This window comes from Manis pentadactyla, chromosome 4 (assembly GCF_030020395.1).
Source record: "Manis pentadactyla isolate mManPen7 chromosome 4, mManPen7.hap1, whole genome shotgun sequence".
In the NCBI taxonomy this organism is placed as follows: Eukaryota; Metazoa; Chordata; class Mammalia; order Pholidota; family Manidae; genus Manis; species Manis pentadactyla.
Window position 1 is genome coordinate 145,458,226 of NC_080022.1, and position 12,219 is coordinate 145,470,444.

Sequence of the window (12,219 nt, forward strand, 5' to 3'; positions counted from 1 at the left end):
TGTGACTGAATGGCTGCCATCTCATGATAAAATTTGAACTGAGAAGGAGTTACTCCTTATGGATGAGCTTCTAAAGAAAATAGTTTCTTGAGATGGAATCTACTCCTGGTAAAGATGCTGTGAAGACTGTTGAAATGACAACGAAGCATTTAGAATATTCCATTAACTTAGTCAATATAGCAGCATAAGAATTTAAGAAAATAGACTCCAATTTTGAAAGAAGTTCTACTGTGGGTAAAATGTTATCAAACAGCAGCCTACACTACAGAGAAATTGTTCATGAAAGGAAGAGTAAATCGATGCAGTCAAGTTCATTGTCTTCTTCTAAGAAATTGCCACAGCCACCCCAACCTTCAGCAACCTCCACCTTGATTAGTCAGCAATCAACACTGAGGCAAAATCCGCCACCAGCAAAAAGATTATATGAAAGCTCAGATGATGGCTAGCATTTTTTAGTAATGAAGTTTTTTAAAATTAAGGTATGTATACTGTTTCTTTAGACATAATGCTATTGAACACTTACTAGACTACAGTATAAACATGACTTTCATATGCACTGGGAAACCAAAAGATATATTTGACTTGCTTTATTGTGATATTCACTCTATTGCAAATTTGCTTTATTGCGGTGTCCAGCCACTGAACCTGCAATCTGCCTGTACAGGTATTTATTTCTCTGTCATCTTCCTCAGATCTGTCATACCTTTTTTACTCAACAACAGAACTATGTAATTTTAGAGCTGGATGATAATACTATGCCTTTATCTAATCTCATATACTCATTTTATCAAGGTGGAAATATATGTCCAGATGTTAAGTGATCTGCTCAAGGTCACAAAGTTGAGATGAGCTCAGGCCATTCTAAAACAGTGGCTGCATCATTTTATTCCTTTTAAATATCATCTTCACATAGCACCCAAGCTCTTTTCATGATCAGGTGTACTTTATCAGCCTTTTATTTCTCTATAGTAATGATCACAAACTAACATACTGTGTATTTTACTTACTTTGTTTATTATCTATCCAACTCCCAACTCCTACCTACACTCATCCCAGGATATAAGCTCCATGAAGGCAGGGAATTTTATTCGCCTGTTCAATACTCATTTCTAGCACTTAAAACAGTACTTAGCAAAGAGCAGATACTCAGTTAATACTTACTGGATGGAAGAATTAAGAATATGTATACTTATCTTTCCTTTAGTACTCTAAGACAAAAAAAAAGTTACATGCACTTGCCAACCTAACTCTCCATGCTTACTCTTCCTCTAATGTAAGTACTTCAAAAAAACTAAATTTTAAGACAAAGAGTTCTGCTTTATAACTAGAGCTTTCCCTTTGTCACTTCTTCTCAACCCAACTTATTTTCTGAACTCTTTGAAAGAAAAGAAGTAACATTTAACACAATACCCAAAATGAACACACTCATTTTCTATACAGTCATTACCTTATTAAGAAGTGGTTGTAATTTGGTTAGTGCTATTACTGTAGCTTCTATCAGAACTTGACTGTTGTAAGTATCAGGTCCTTTTAAGCAACTCTCAAGTGCCTTTTAGGGAAACAGAATTCTTTATTTTACTTTCATTGAAACGAAACATTGACTACTAAACTGAACCTGAGAATTAGTTCAGGAAAAATTCCTTATTTTAAAAATCCTTGAACTATTTCCAGTGCTATGATGATCTTGGTAGCTAGCTCAATGAGCACTTGGGTTCTTATTTTTTAGTATTTCTATGTTGCAAGCCAGGCATTATTATAGTAATTACAAGTTATACAATTTTATATAAGGCTAGTCTTTCCACAGTTAAGTGCTTTGAAAACTGATAAAATATTAACAGTACCTTTTTAGCAAAAGAGATAATACTTATTTTCTTTTTAAAATATATTCTTTAGAGAACTACAATAAAGAAAATAATCAAAATCCATTTTTTAAAGAATAAGCAACATATAAGACATTTTATTAAATTCAAATTTAAATATCCCTTAGAAAAAAAGTCCAAGATATGCTTTACAACTTGGGAACCACAAATATTTGGGAGGATGGAAAGGGAGGTACCTTGCTAAGAATACGGATAATTTGCTTTATCTGCCCATGAGACACTCGTTTGCTAATACAGCCAAAGACAACAAGAGCTCTTGGTTGCAAGGATGGATTATACTGGAACGCAAATCTGCAATCAGAAGATCCAGAGAGCTTATGAGAATCTTTGTGCTTATATATACTAAATAATTAAAATATTGATTATGCAGTAATTTCTATCTTTCAACAGTACACATACTTTTACTTTTAGTTAAATTTATTTGGGAGATACCTTTGAGCTAGTTCTGTCCACTGGTCCAGCCACTTGCATGTTGGAATATCTCTCATGCATGCCTGAAAAACAGGATACTCTGAATATATTTAAGTACAGAGATGTTTTTAGACACATTTCAAAAATGTTTATTGTAATATGATTAAATAAATGACACATATATCTCCGGTAAATACATCCCATGGGAGGATTTTCATTTAAGCATTAAGGGCAAAACAGCAGAATAAAGCAGTATTTGTTCCGCATAGTACTAGTGGCCTTTAGAAAATGATCTTGGTTTCTTATTTTGCTCGTATACCTCCATGATCTCCAACAAAGCTTCTGTGACTGTTTCCAAGGAAGTCAGGGCAAAAGTCTCTCTCTCATAGGAGCCAGGTGAGAATGACCTGTCCCGGTAACTGGAGCGGAAGGCAATGACAGCAGCTGACTTGACTTTGCTAATGCCAAACAGCAAGTAAAATTTGGGTAACGAGAACTCTGTTAAACTGAGTCTCAAAACTTGCTTGGTCTCTTCTGTAAAAGAAAAAAGGACAAGTAAAGACTTGAAAGATATTTAAAAGATTCTAAAGTGCCATGTTTTATTTCGAATTTAGATAATTTGAATATCATAGCAAAATTATATAACCATACTTCCTACACCAAACCTGCAGATATATTATCTTAATGTTCATTGCTTAAGCTCCATCTTTCTACAGATCTGTGCTAGTGATTAATGCAACACTGTCAACTGGCACTGAGTCTTCAGCTTGTGTGATAGGTATAAGATTCTACCTGACAAATGCACACAGAAAATTCTTGCTACAGGTTGATATGGAATGGAAGTAATTTATCCTTTTTCCTTTTGATAATATTTAATGTCATTACCACAGGTTTCAATAAGCAGCTTGATGGTAAGACACCATAATAAACAAAAAGATAATGTATGCCAATCAGGTGATATAAAATGGAGACAGGGAGTGTTGAAACACAAATTACTTTCCTGGAACTTACCACTAAAATGAAGCTGTGAACAGGTACACAGAGAATGAATTATGTTAATGACCAATCCATGTGTGGATGCTCTAAGGGAGAGTGGCCCTGTGGCTACTAAGAAAGTAACAACATGGAAGAGGTAGGGGAGGTGAGCTGCCACATCAAGGGAATTGTTGAAGGACAGCATCAGCATGTAGCGTGCCAGAATAGCAATGTCGTCCCACATGAGATGTTGTTCTAAAGTAGGAGTTGGAGATAAGCATGTCTTGTCAATTATTTTGCACATCCTTCCAATAACCTGTAAAGAAACAGAATTTTAAAAACATGGGGGCTAAAAAAGGTATTATCACAAAAAAATTCAGTTTTAACTTTAACATGACTAGTTACAGAAGGAAAAAACCTTCAGACAATAAAAACAGACATATCGTGTCATAGTCCAGAAGGCAAAGGAAAAGTGATTACCTTGCTTGAAACCAGTTTCACATTTCCAGAAGCCAGAGCGACAGCGGTATCTGCCATCACCTCAGCTTTTACGGACCCCAAGCCGCCCGTTGCACTGGTTTTGATGAAGCTGTCTAGCACAACGTCAAGGAGGTCGGTGATCTAGAGGGAGAGGGAAAAGTCACGGGTGAGCCATTCTACCAACTTGACTTTTAATTTGAAAATACTTCAAGGATATCAGCCCAATCAATATGAAAGTTCTATTTTCCTTGAAGCCTCCAAAATACTAGGTTTTATTTAGACATCTGACAGTAAATTTAATTTATTATAAAATATCCAGAAAAGGATGAGACTGTTCACTTGATTCCTTCAGAGATTAAGACTGGTATTCAAAAATTTAGAGTCTCTACATATGTTATTTTCATTAACTTGTGAAGCACCTCTGTTCTCTTCTAAGACAGTAATATATGAGCAATATTAAATAGTTACTTTAAAATATAGGAAATGACATCAAGTACTGACTATAAAACTGACTCCAAGGTCATTTAGAACTATTTGGAGTGTTTGCAGCATTGTTTGCATGAGGGTATTGCTCCTTAAGTGATTAATTTGAAGAAATGAGAAGAGTAACTCTTGTCAGATAAAAAATAAAATGTTACATTATACTCTGTATTTTAATTCTGGTATTCTTATGCTAGAACTATATATGAAAAGCAAGTATCCCAAATAATATCATTAACAAACATTTACTTATACCTACAGTATGTAGTGTACTAGAATACTTTTTTAAGCACTATTTACTAGAAACATCATCAGATATTTACAGTTAAATTTTATATAATTATGCCATGGAGAAGAGTGTTAATTAGTTTTTCTCTGGCTCTGAGACATGCATTAGACATTTACCCTTTGAACTAGGTCAAGAATTAGGCAGGTGTCTGCATGCTTCCTGAATGAGGGGACCATCTTTCCACAGTTATATCCCTAATGCCTAGCGCAGTGCTTTGTAGTGTAGGTATTAGATAAGCACTTGAGCAAACTCATACCTGCCCAAGGCTCCCCCATATTTTTGCTTGAATAGATGGGTACATCTGTTTCTCATTTATGGTCATTGTTATCAGCTTATCAAGGATAGCAGTAACTCTTTGTCGTTTGGCATCATCATTGTGCTTACAGAAACGGACTAGATTCGACAGCCATGGAGTCATGTATTCCAGACAAAGGTGTTTCAATTCAATACCTGAGGAGAAAAAAAAACACACTATTAACTTAGATGGGCAATGAAAATTACATCAACAATTATTTAAAAATAAAGGATGCGGGGAAAAAAGGGGAAAGATAAAGACCATTTCCTAGAGTCAGGCCTACAGAAGAGACTTGGCCAACATATTATTGAGGATAGAGGTGAAACATGAGAACAAGTATTGAAGAAAGTAAGCTTAAAAAACCCACAATCCAGTTTTAATAAAGTTATATCTCATTCTTTTCCCTTTTAATCATTTCTTTTCTAGTTAAAAATTTCATTAAATTTTATTCTAGTTGTAAAAGGAATATGTGGTAATCACGGGAAGTTTGGTAAAAAGGGAAAGCATTCCCACAAAAATAAAACTGTTGTTGATATAATGCTGTATCATCTCATCTCTCCTCAGGCTTTCAACTCTATGTGGAGATAATGGACATTTATGTGTGTGTATACACACATATAACCTACTCCAACTCCTTCACAAAAATTAGGATTACACTGTATATGTAGTAGGTTCTGAATTTTTTCTCACTATATGTTATATTGAGATTATTCACTCATCATTAAAAATTCTCCAAATCTATTCACCATTTCCTTTATTTCCATCTATCACTTTTTTGCTTCATAAGTCCTTACTTACCCAGGGAGCAATTGAATATTTTTTTCCTCCTCTTTTTTTTTCTAACGGTCTGGCTTTTATATTCAGGTCTTACATATAGCTAGAATTTATTAATTTGGTATCTTGTGGTTTGGGGTAAAGATGAAGACCCAACTCAATTCATTTTCCAACCTTATTTCTTCAGTGATTTAATATTTTCTCCTTCAGTCTGTGATGCTTATGTATCAATCTGTTTTTCTTATGCTGATCTGACTGCTGATTTTTGAACAGCTATGTTTCAATTATTGTACGGTTATAATGCATTCAGAGATCTGTAATATCAGGTCTCAGTTTTCCATCCTTTCAACATTTTCTTAGCTATTCTTGTACTTTCAAGTGAAATTTGTAATCATTTCAAGTTCTACCTCATCCTTAATCCTCAAATCCCATAGCTATTTTTTTATAGGATTACACTGAATTTGTAATAATCAGGGAAGAATTGTTCATTCTGGAACACAATATGCCTCTCCATTCACCCAGATATGCTTTTTACACTTTGGTCAAGTCTTACATGTTTTCTTTTTAGAGTTACATGGGTACATCTCTTATTTAAAAACATATATAAATAAAGTGATCTAGTTTGGATGAACTGTCAAAGCTTTCAATTACCTAATACAGAAAAATCAAGAAATGTGTTTGAATCCAGAAAAAGAAGTTTTATGTACTATGAAGAGAGAAAGGAAATAAGCCGGAAGAGCAACATTTATACTTCTACAGGGTATGAAGACAGACAGATGTCAAGAGGGGATGTTAAATTTATGAGACTTATTAAAGCCAAGTCAGGACTTGACTCTGGACTCTATATTATGTTCCACTGCATTCTCCATGAACTGTACATGAAAAATAAAATCACAGTTCAAAGTGAACCTGAAAAAAAGAAAAAATGACTACTTCCCAAAAAGCAAGGAGACAATGTGAATACTTCACTCATTTGGAATAATCTGCTAAGAAGAGAATGCTGAAGCTAACTAAACTGAAATATAGTGCAAAAAATACTTGGTACTGGTCTAGAGATGTTAGGTATCAAAATCTTGCCACTTTGCTTTTATTGCCATAATTTTTGTTGGATTTCTCAATCTGGTCTACCAGTGAGTTCATTCAGAGTTCCTTCAGTTACAGAGTACCACAGAGAAAAAATCAGAAGAGGTAAAGAAGTGAAAATATAATCAAAGATTTCACTGGCAAATTCTGAAATGGAAGGGTTCTCTCTGAATCTTCTTAGAATTACTGTTAGTATTAAAGAAAATTATCATTACTTACTAGATTTGCTAAATCCAGAAATACACTCTTCCAAAAATTCTAAGGTGAGGTGTGGCTCATTGGCTGCCAGTGTCTTACTAATAGAGACAATAAAGAGGGTGTTGTTGGCAGGGATACATAAACCTGATGTCTCTAGTAACTGGCCCTCGATTTTCAAATTAAAGGTACAAGTTAAGGCACACAGGAGATTATAGGCAGCTGACCTAGGAGAAAACACAAATGAAGTTGTTTTAAAACTTTTTCTTATAATTTCAAAAATTTTTCATTGACATACAACTTACAATACTATTGTAAAGCATAATCAATTACCTTAAATTTTGTGAATAATTAGAGATACAATATTATGATTCTATGACAAACCTAAGATACTCCTTTATCATTTAGGGATTTTTAAATTATTATTATTAAAGAGGTTCTTGCCATAATCAGAGGTGCACTGTGAGGCTTCTGAGGCAGGTGAGTGTAAGACCTTTCTAAGACATTCCAGTGGCATACAAAAAAAAGAGGTGTGCTCCTAAGGTATCAATAAAGTTGGAATAAGGCATATCATATTTTCAGTGAAGCCAAACCTCAAAATTGTGGTTCCCCCTTCCACTGAATCCATTTACACTGAGGATCATAAGACAAAAATGTGATGGCCCCTCATCAAATTAGATGTTAAAATCTTTCACCAGTATCTACTGAATTTCTTTATGGGTAGCTTATAAATCACACTATAAGCTGGAGGTCAACAAATTTTATAATATAATTAAGCTCTCCCTGTTTTTCCTTCCATGAACTCCTTCAGTAACATATAACCACTGAATAAAACAGAAGACATATTCAGGTTTCATTAGAAACAAAAATTCCCTTATAAATGTCTAAAAATATACTTAAGCAATTTAGGACACAGCTTAAACTCAGATCCAATTTTTAGATTTAAATTTTTCTCTGCTATCCACAGAAGAAATCGTTTGACTGCTCAGTAAATTTCAGGTTTTCCTTACCTCTGAGCTTCCATCATTCCAATATATTTATGCAACAACAGTACAGGGAGATAAAACCACTGAAATTTAAGCCCACCTAAAGGCTTCTTCTCTGGCATGACATGCTTCAGGAAAAGCAGAAGCTATCAGCTTGCTTTATTTTAGAACAGGCTCATTCAAGCTTACAATTGTTAGAAGACTGTTAGCATTCTTTCATGAGGAAATCTGAATTAGAAATTAAAGGTAGGCCTATAGCTCCGTTTTCCTAAAATAAGAATATTAATATTTTGTTTCTAAGTTTATGTAATCTCTAACTCCTAGGATTTGAATTACACTATTTAATCATGGACTTTTACTCTGAATAGTTCAACAGCTATAAAGAATTGGGGTTCATCAAACTGGTGGCAGGTGCCATAGACCCTCCAAGATAATGACAGCTGTGCACACACAAAATTTTGTGTGGAATTTTTGGGAGTTCATGGATCACAGGTGGCCCATCCAGGTAAAGAATTCTTGTTGATTTTTTTTTGTAAGGGAGTCCTAAAAGGTCTGCTTATAAAACTTAGGTTATATTATACCATAGGGAAGACTTTCTGAAGCTAAGAATTTGTATTTGCAAAAATCATGATAGTCATAAAGTACCTAGGACAAAGAATTGTTCACCTGAAAAGGAAAAGGTAAAAGAGGGAAGGGGTGCAAAGAGACGTTGGCAGAGGAATGTGGTAGGGGAGGGAGGTTGGGAGGAAGCTAGTATTTACTAAGCACAAACTATTTGCTAGGTGATACACTATATTATTAGGACCTTGCCCAAAGTCATACATAGTAGCCAATCTAGATTTAAAACACATCTACTGACACCATAGGCCACGCTCTTTCCTCACTCATGTTCAGATTAGTAAACCTCAACAGAACCAATTATTCTCTGCTCAGTGATAACTATAGTTGTCTTAAGATTTCCTTCAAGAATTTTGTTAAAAGTCAATAGATAGAAAACATGCAATGTTATTGTCTGAGTAACTGAACATTAAACCCTCCTTTGTCAAACAATGATAATCTAATTTGTGAAGAAACTTAATAGTAATACACTTTTGAACATGGGAGAACTTAATTAGAGGATTCAGAGGAAGAGAAAGTCAATTCAGGAGATGTAAAAAAAAAAAAAAAGATTTTTTGGTAAAAAACCCAAAGAAACAAAACTGCTATGTTGTATGTTTCAGATGAAAGTTCCCTGGAGAAAGAACACATATTGGTTTAGTGTGAATCACCCTACTCAGAATTGCACAGTTCATGTGAATCTCCCACAGCGTGATGAGGTCAGGCTGGTTAGCCAACAGAGCACACCTTCCAATTGAGAGTATTAAGACAAAGGCTGCTTTAAACGCTTATTAAGTGGTCTCATTTTAAGAAGCAGCAAACCCTGAATAAAGTTGAAGAAAACTTGTAAAAAACCTACCGTAAACTAGGGTCTGAGCTGCCTAAGTTAAGTAACGCAATATTGAGCAGTGTCCCAGGGACATCTTTTGGCCGAATCTTGGTGTGCTGGGGGATGGAGTCAGGCTGCGACAGCTCCCAGCGTGTGCGGATGTGAATGATGGACTGGACAATGGCTTCACACTCCTGGTGCATGAAGGTGAGTGGTGTGCCCTGGTTTGCAATGGTTAAGGTGAACTGGTTCTCATCCACTAGGCAGATCTCTTCAATTTCTGAAGCATAATAGATATCATTTAGGAAGACTGATTGCCCCAGGACTTTTGTTCGCTCTGCTGAGGTTACCTGAACAGCAGTAGAACCAACCTGGAAAGTGGTGGTGACAGGGTGGGGAAGAGAAGAATTAAATTCAATTACATAGAACTTTCTCTAAAAACTAACCAAACAAACAAAATATTATGATTGCTATTTAAGAAAAAATTACCCCCATTATACACTCAAATGGGTTCAATAATTATTATGATAAATGCTTTCAAAACAGTTGGAAAACATCAGAAAAAACATTTTATTTTTTAAAAAGTAGAAAATCCTATAGATAATTACTGATTTTTATCCTGAAGATTCATGTTCTCCAGTCTGCAAAAGGCATTAATTATGTTAACTCTCAATAGGTAATTTCCACTTTCCACACATTCCTACCATTTAACTGATGCATACAGTAAACTGCCCTCCCTACAACATTCTTCTGTCTCCAATCCACTTAATATAATTAAGTGTACATCTGTTCTGTCTTTTGCAGGACCTTCATGAAAACAGGAAGCTTGGTTTCCCTCCATCTGGACTTACTTTACATTTGATACACTGCTACAGGGACACCTAAGGAGGCCAGCACATAATCTGAAGAAAGGCAATGAATCATTTACCTAGCACAGAAGGCAACTTACTTTAATAGAAACCTTGGTGTCTTTGTGAGCTAGCTTGAGAGCATTGTGGAATACCTTCAGGTCCTCCTCTAAAGCCAAGGTAGCAGCGGGTAGTTTCTGTTGTTCATGCTCTATGTGCTCAGCCAGTTTCCCAGGACAGTCTATAAAAATGAGCCTTTTGCTGCCCTTGAGGCCAGTGAGCAGCCGCTCATGATACTTGGTGTACTCCCTGACCCAGGAGTTACAGTTATAGATATAGACTGCAGAGACGTTGTCATAAGCAAAGCCAGGAAAAACAACAAACCACTTGGAGAGAAAGTCCGTTTTAAAGCGATTGCTAGGCCCAGTATGCGTAAGGTCCACTACAATTTCATATGGCTTTGCATAATATGGCTTCAAGGTCAGCAAGACATGGTATATCAGCAAATCACCATTGATTTGACCAGTTTTGAATCTAAGGGAGATGACAAAAAAAAAGGACACAGATTAACAGAGTTCTGAATAAATACACAGATGTGACTAATCTATTTTATTTCTTTATTTTCTGATTAGCATTCTGGAGAAGACTAACTATAATTGAAAACAACCATACAAAGTCTAGAAACCATTTTTCAAATCAGTTGATCTTTACACATTTAGAAGGCTGGAAGAAAATGAAAGAAATTGGAGACAAAATCTCCAATTCAAAACCTTTTTTTTGAGCAAAAACAACAAACTTATCCACTCTAGTCAAACAAGGAAGTAGGCAGTGGACATTCGTTGGTTGCCTCTGGGCTCACCAAACTTCCCAGGTGAGCAGTGTGGATGGGAATGTCCCACCTGGAGATCTGGAGTGAAGTGAATGGCTTTAGTCAGTCCACTGATCCCTTGACCACATGACACATCATAACAACCAGGGTCAAAGAGGCCCAGTTCACAGACTTTAAACTGTTGGCAATTGAGACTTTTTCTTTCCTGATGTTTATATGCAAAGGAACACAGCCCTGGGAATTATTAGCTCCTATCCTGAGATATGATGGAAAAGCCTGCCTAAAAACTGAAGGAATGGAGCAGAGAAATGAAGAGAAAAACTGGAGCCCTGGCCATTTTTTTTGAGTCCTAGATAAAGCCTCCTCTAGGACCAAACTTATCTCCAGACTATTGTCATATATGCCAATAAATTCTAATATTTTGATTAAGCTATATTAGGTTATATGTTGTCTACACTCAAAAGAATGATAATGAATATGAGTAGCTAAAGTAAGGACCATCAGTAAGCCCTGAAGAACACAGTATTAGAATTCTGTATCAAAACAACCTATATTAACTTCTGCTCAGGGTTCTGTACTTGATGACTCTGGTAGTACTATAAAGCAGTACTAAGATAAATATCCTCACTTCAGGGTTTTTAATCTTGATGGGAGAAAGTAAGATAAAAATATGACAAGTTGAATGATTTTAAAATAAAAGAATAATATTTCAAGATTGCAGAAAAGATATGAAGCAGTATGAAATTACTTATAAAAACAATTGCAGAGAAAAATACTTTTATTAAGTTCAGAAGAGGGAGAGAGAGAACACAAACTGGGTAGTCAGTGAAAGCTACAGAGAAGATGCAATGGCTAAAGCTGGTAGGAGGGATTTCGAATTCAGTAAGAGGAGGAACTGGCAGGTTTCATGGAGAGAGGTAAAGAGGAAAAGAAATAGGTAACTAGATATGCTGAGGCAAGATTCAGCTAGTTTAGCTGGAATGGAGGATTCATGGAGGGAATTTTAAGAGATAAATTTGGAAAAATACATTAATAGCTAAATTGTGAAGGGACTAAAACTTTTCAACCAAAGAGTTCAGGTTTTCTCCTAGGAGCTTCGTATTTCTCAGAGTATCTTCTGTGGAGTTCCGGCATCAAAAATCAGTTGTGGTGCTTAATAAAAATGCAGTTTCCTAGTTCCAGCCCAGACCTACTACATACATATGAACCTATGCAGTGGGGCCTGGCAATTTTCATTATTTTTAAACAACCTTCCCATCTGATATTTA

General features: G+C 35.5%; 1 protein-coding gene across 5 annotated transcripts in view; it reads right to left on the reverse strand.

The window, feature by feature from the left end:
* The window catches only part of NF1 (neurofibromin 1), a 304,417-nt gene that overhangs the window by 30,472 nt on the left and 261,726 nt on the right, over window positions 1–12,219 (reverse strand). For 4 of the 5 annotated variants that reach the window (XM_057501129.1, XM_057501130.1, XM_036906309.2 and 1 more), the window contains 10 exons: window positions 10,224–10,656; window positions 9,305–9,645; window positions 6,887–7,089; window positions 4,772–4,965; window positions 3,747–3,887; window positions 3,303–3,582; window positions 2,611–2,825; window positions 2,313–2,374; window positions 2,057–2,171; window positions 1,448–1,549 (listed from right to left, as the gene is read on the reverse strand). In XM_057501129.1, coding sequence (XP_057357112.1) covers window positions 1,448–1,549; window positions 2,057–2,171; window positions 2,313–2,374; window positions 2,611–2,825; window positions 3,303–3,582; window positions 3,747–3,887; window positions 4,772–4,965; window positions 6,887–7,089; window positions 9,305–9,645; window positions 10,224–10,656 — 2,086 coding nt within the window. Of the gene's footprint in view, window positions 1–1,447; window positions 1,550–2,056; window positions 2,172–2,312; window positions 2,375–2,610; window positions 2,826–3,302; window positions 3,583–3,746; window positions 3,888–4,771; window positions 4,966–6,886; window positions 7,090–9,304; window positions 9,646–10,223; window positions 10,657–12,219 lie in introns of those variants that run through there. The other variant, XR_008997245.1, reaches the window with a different exon arrangement.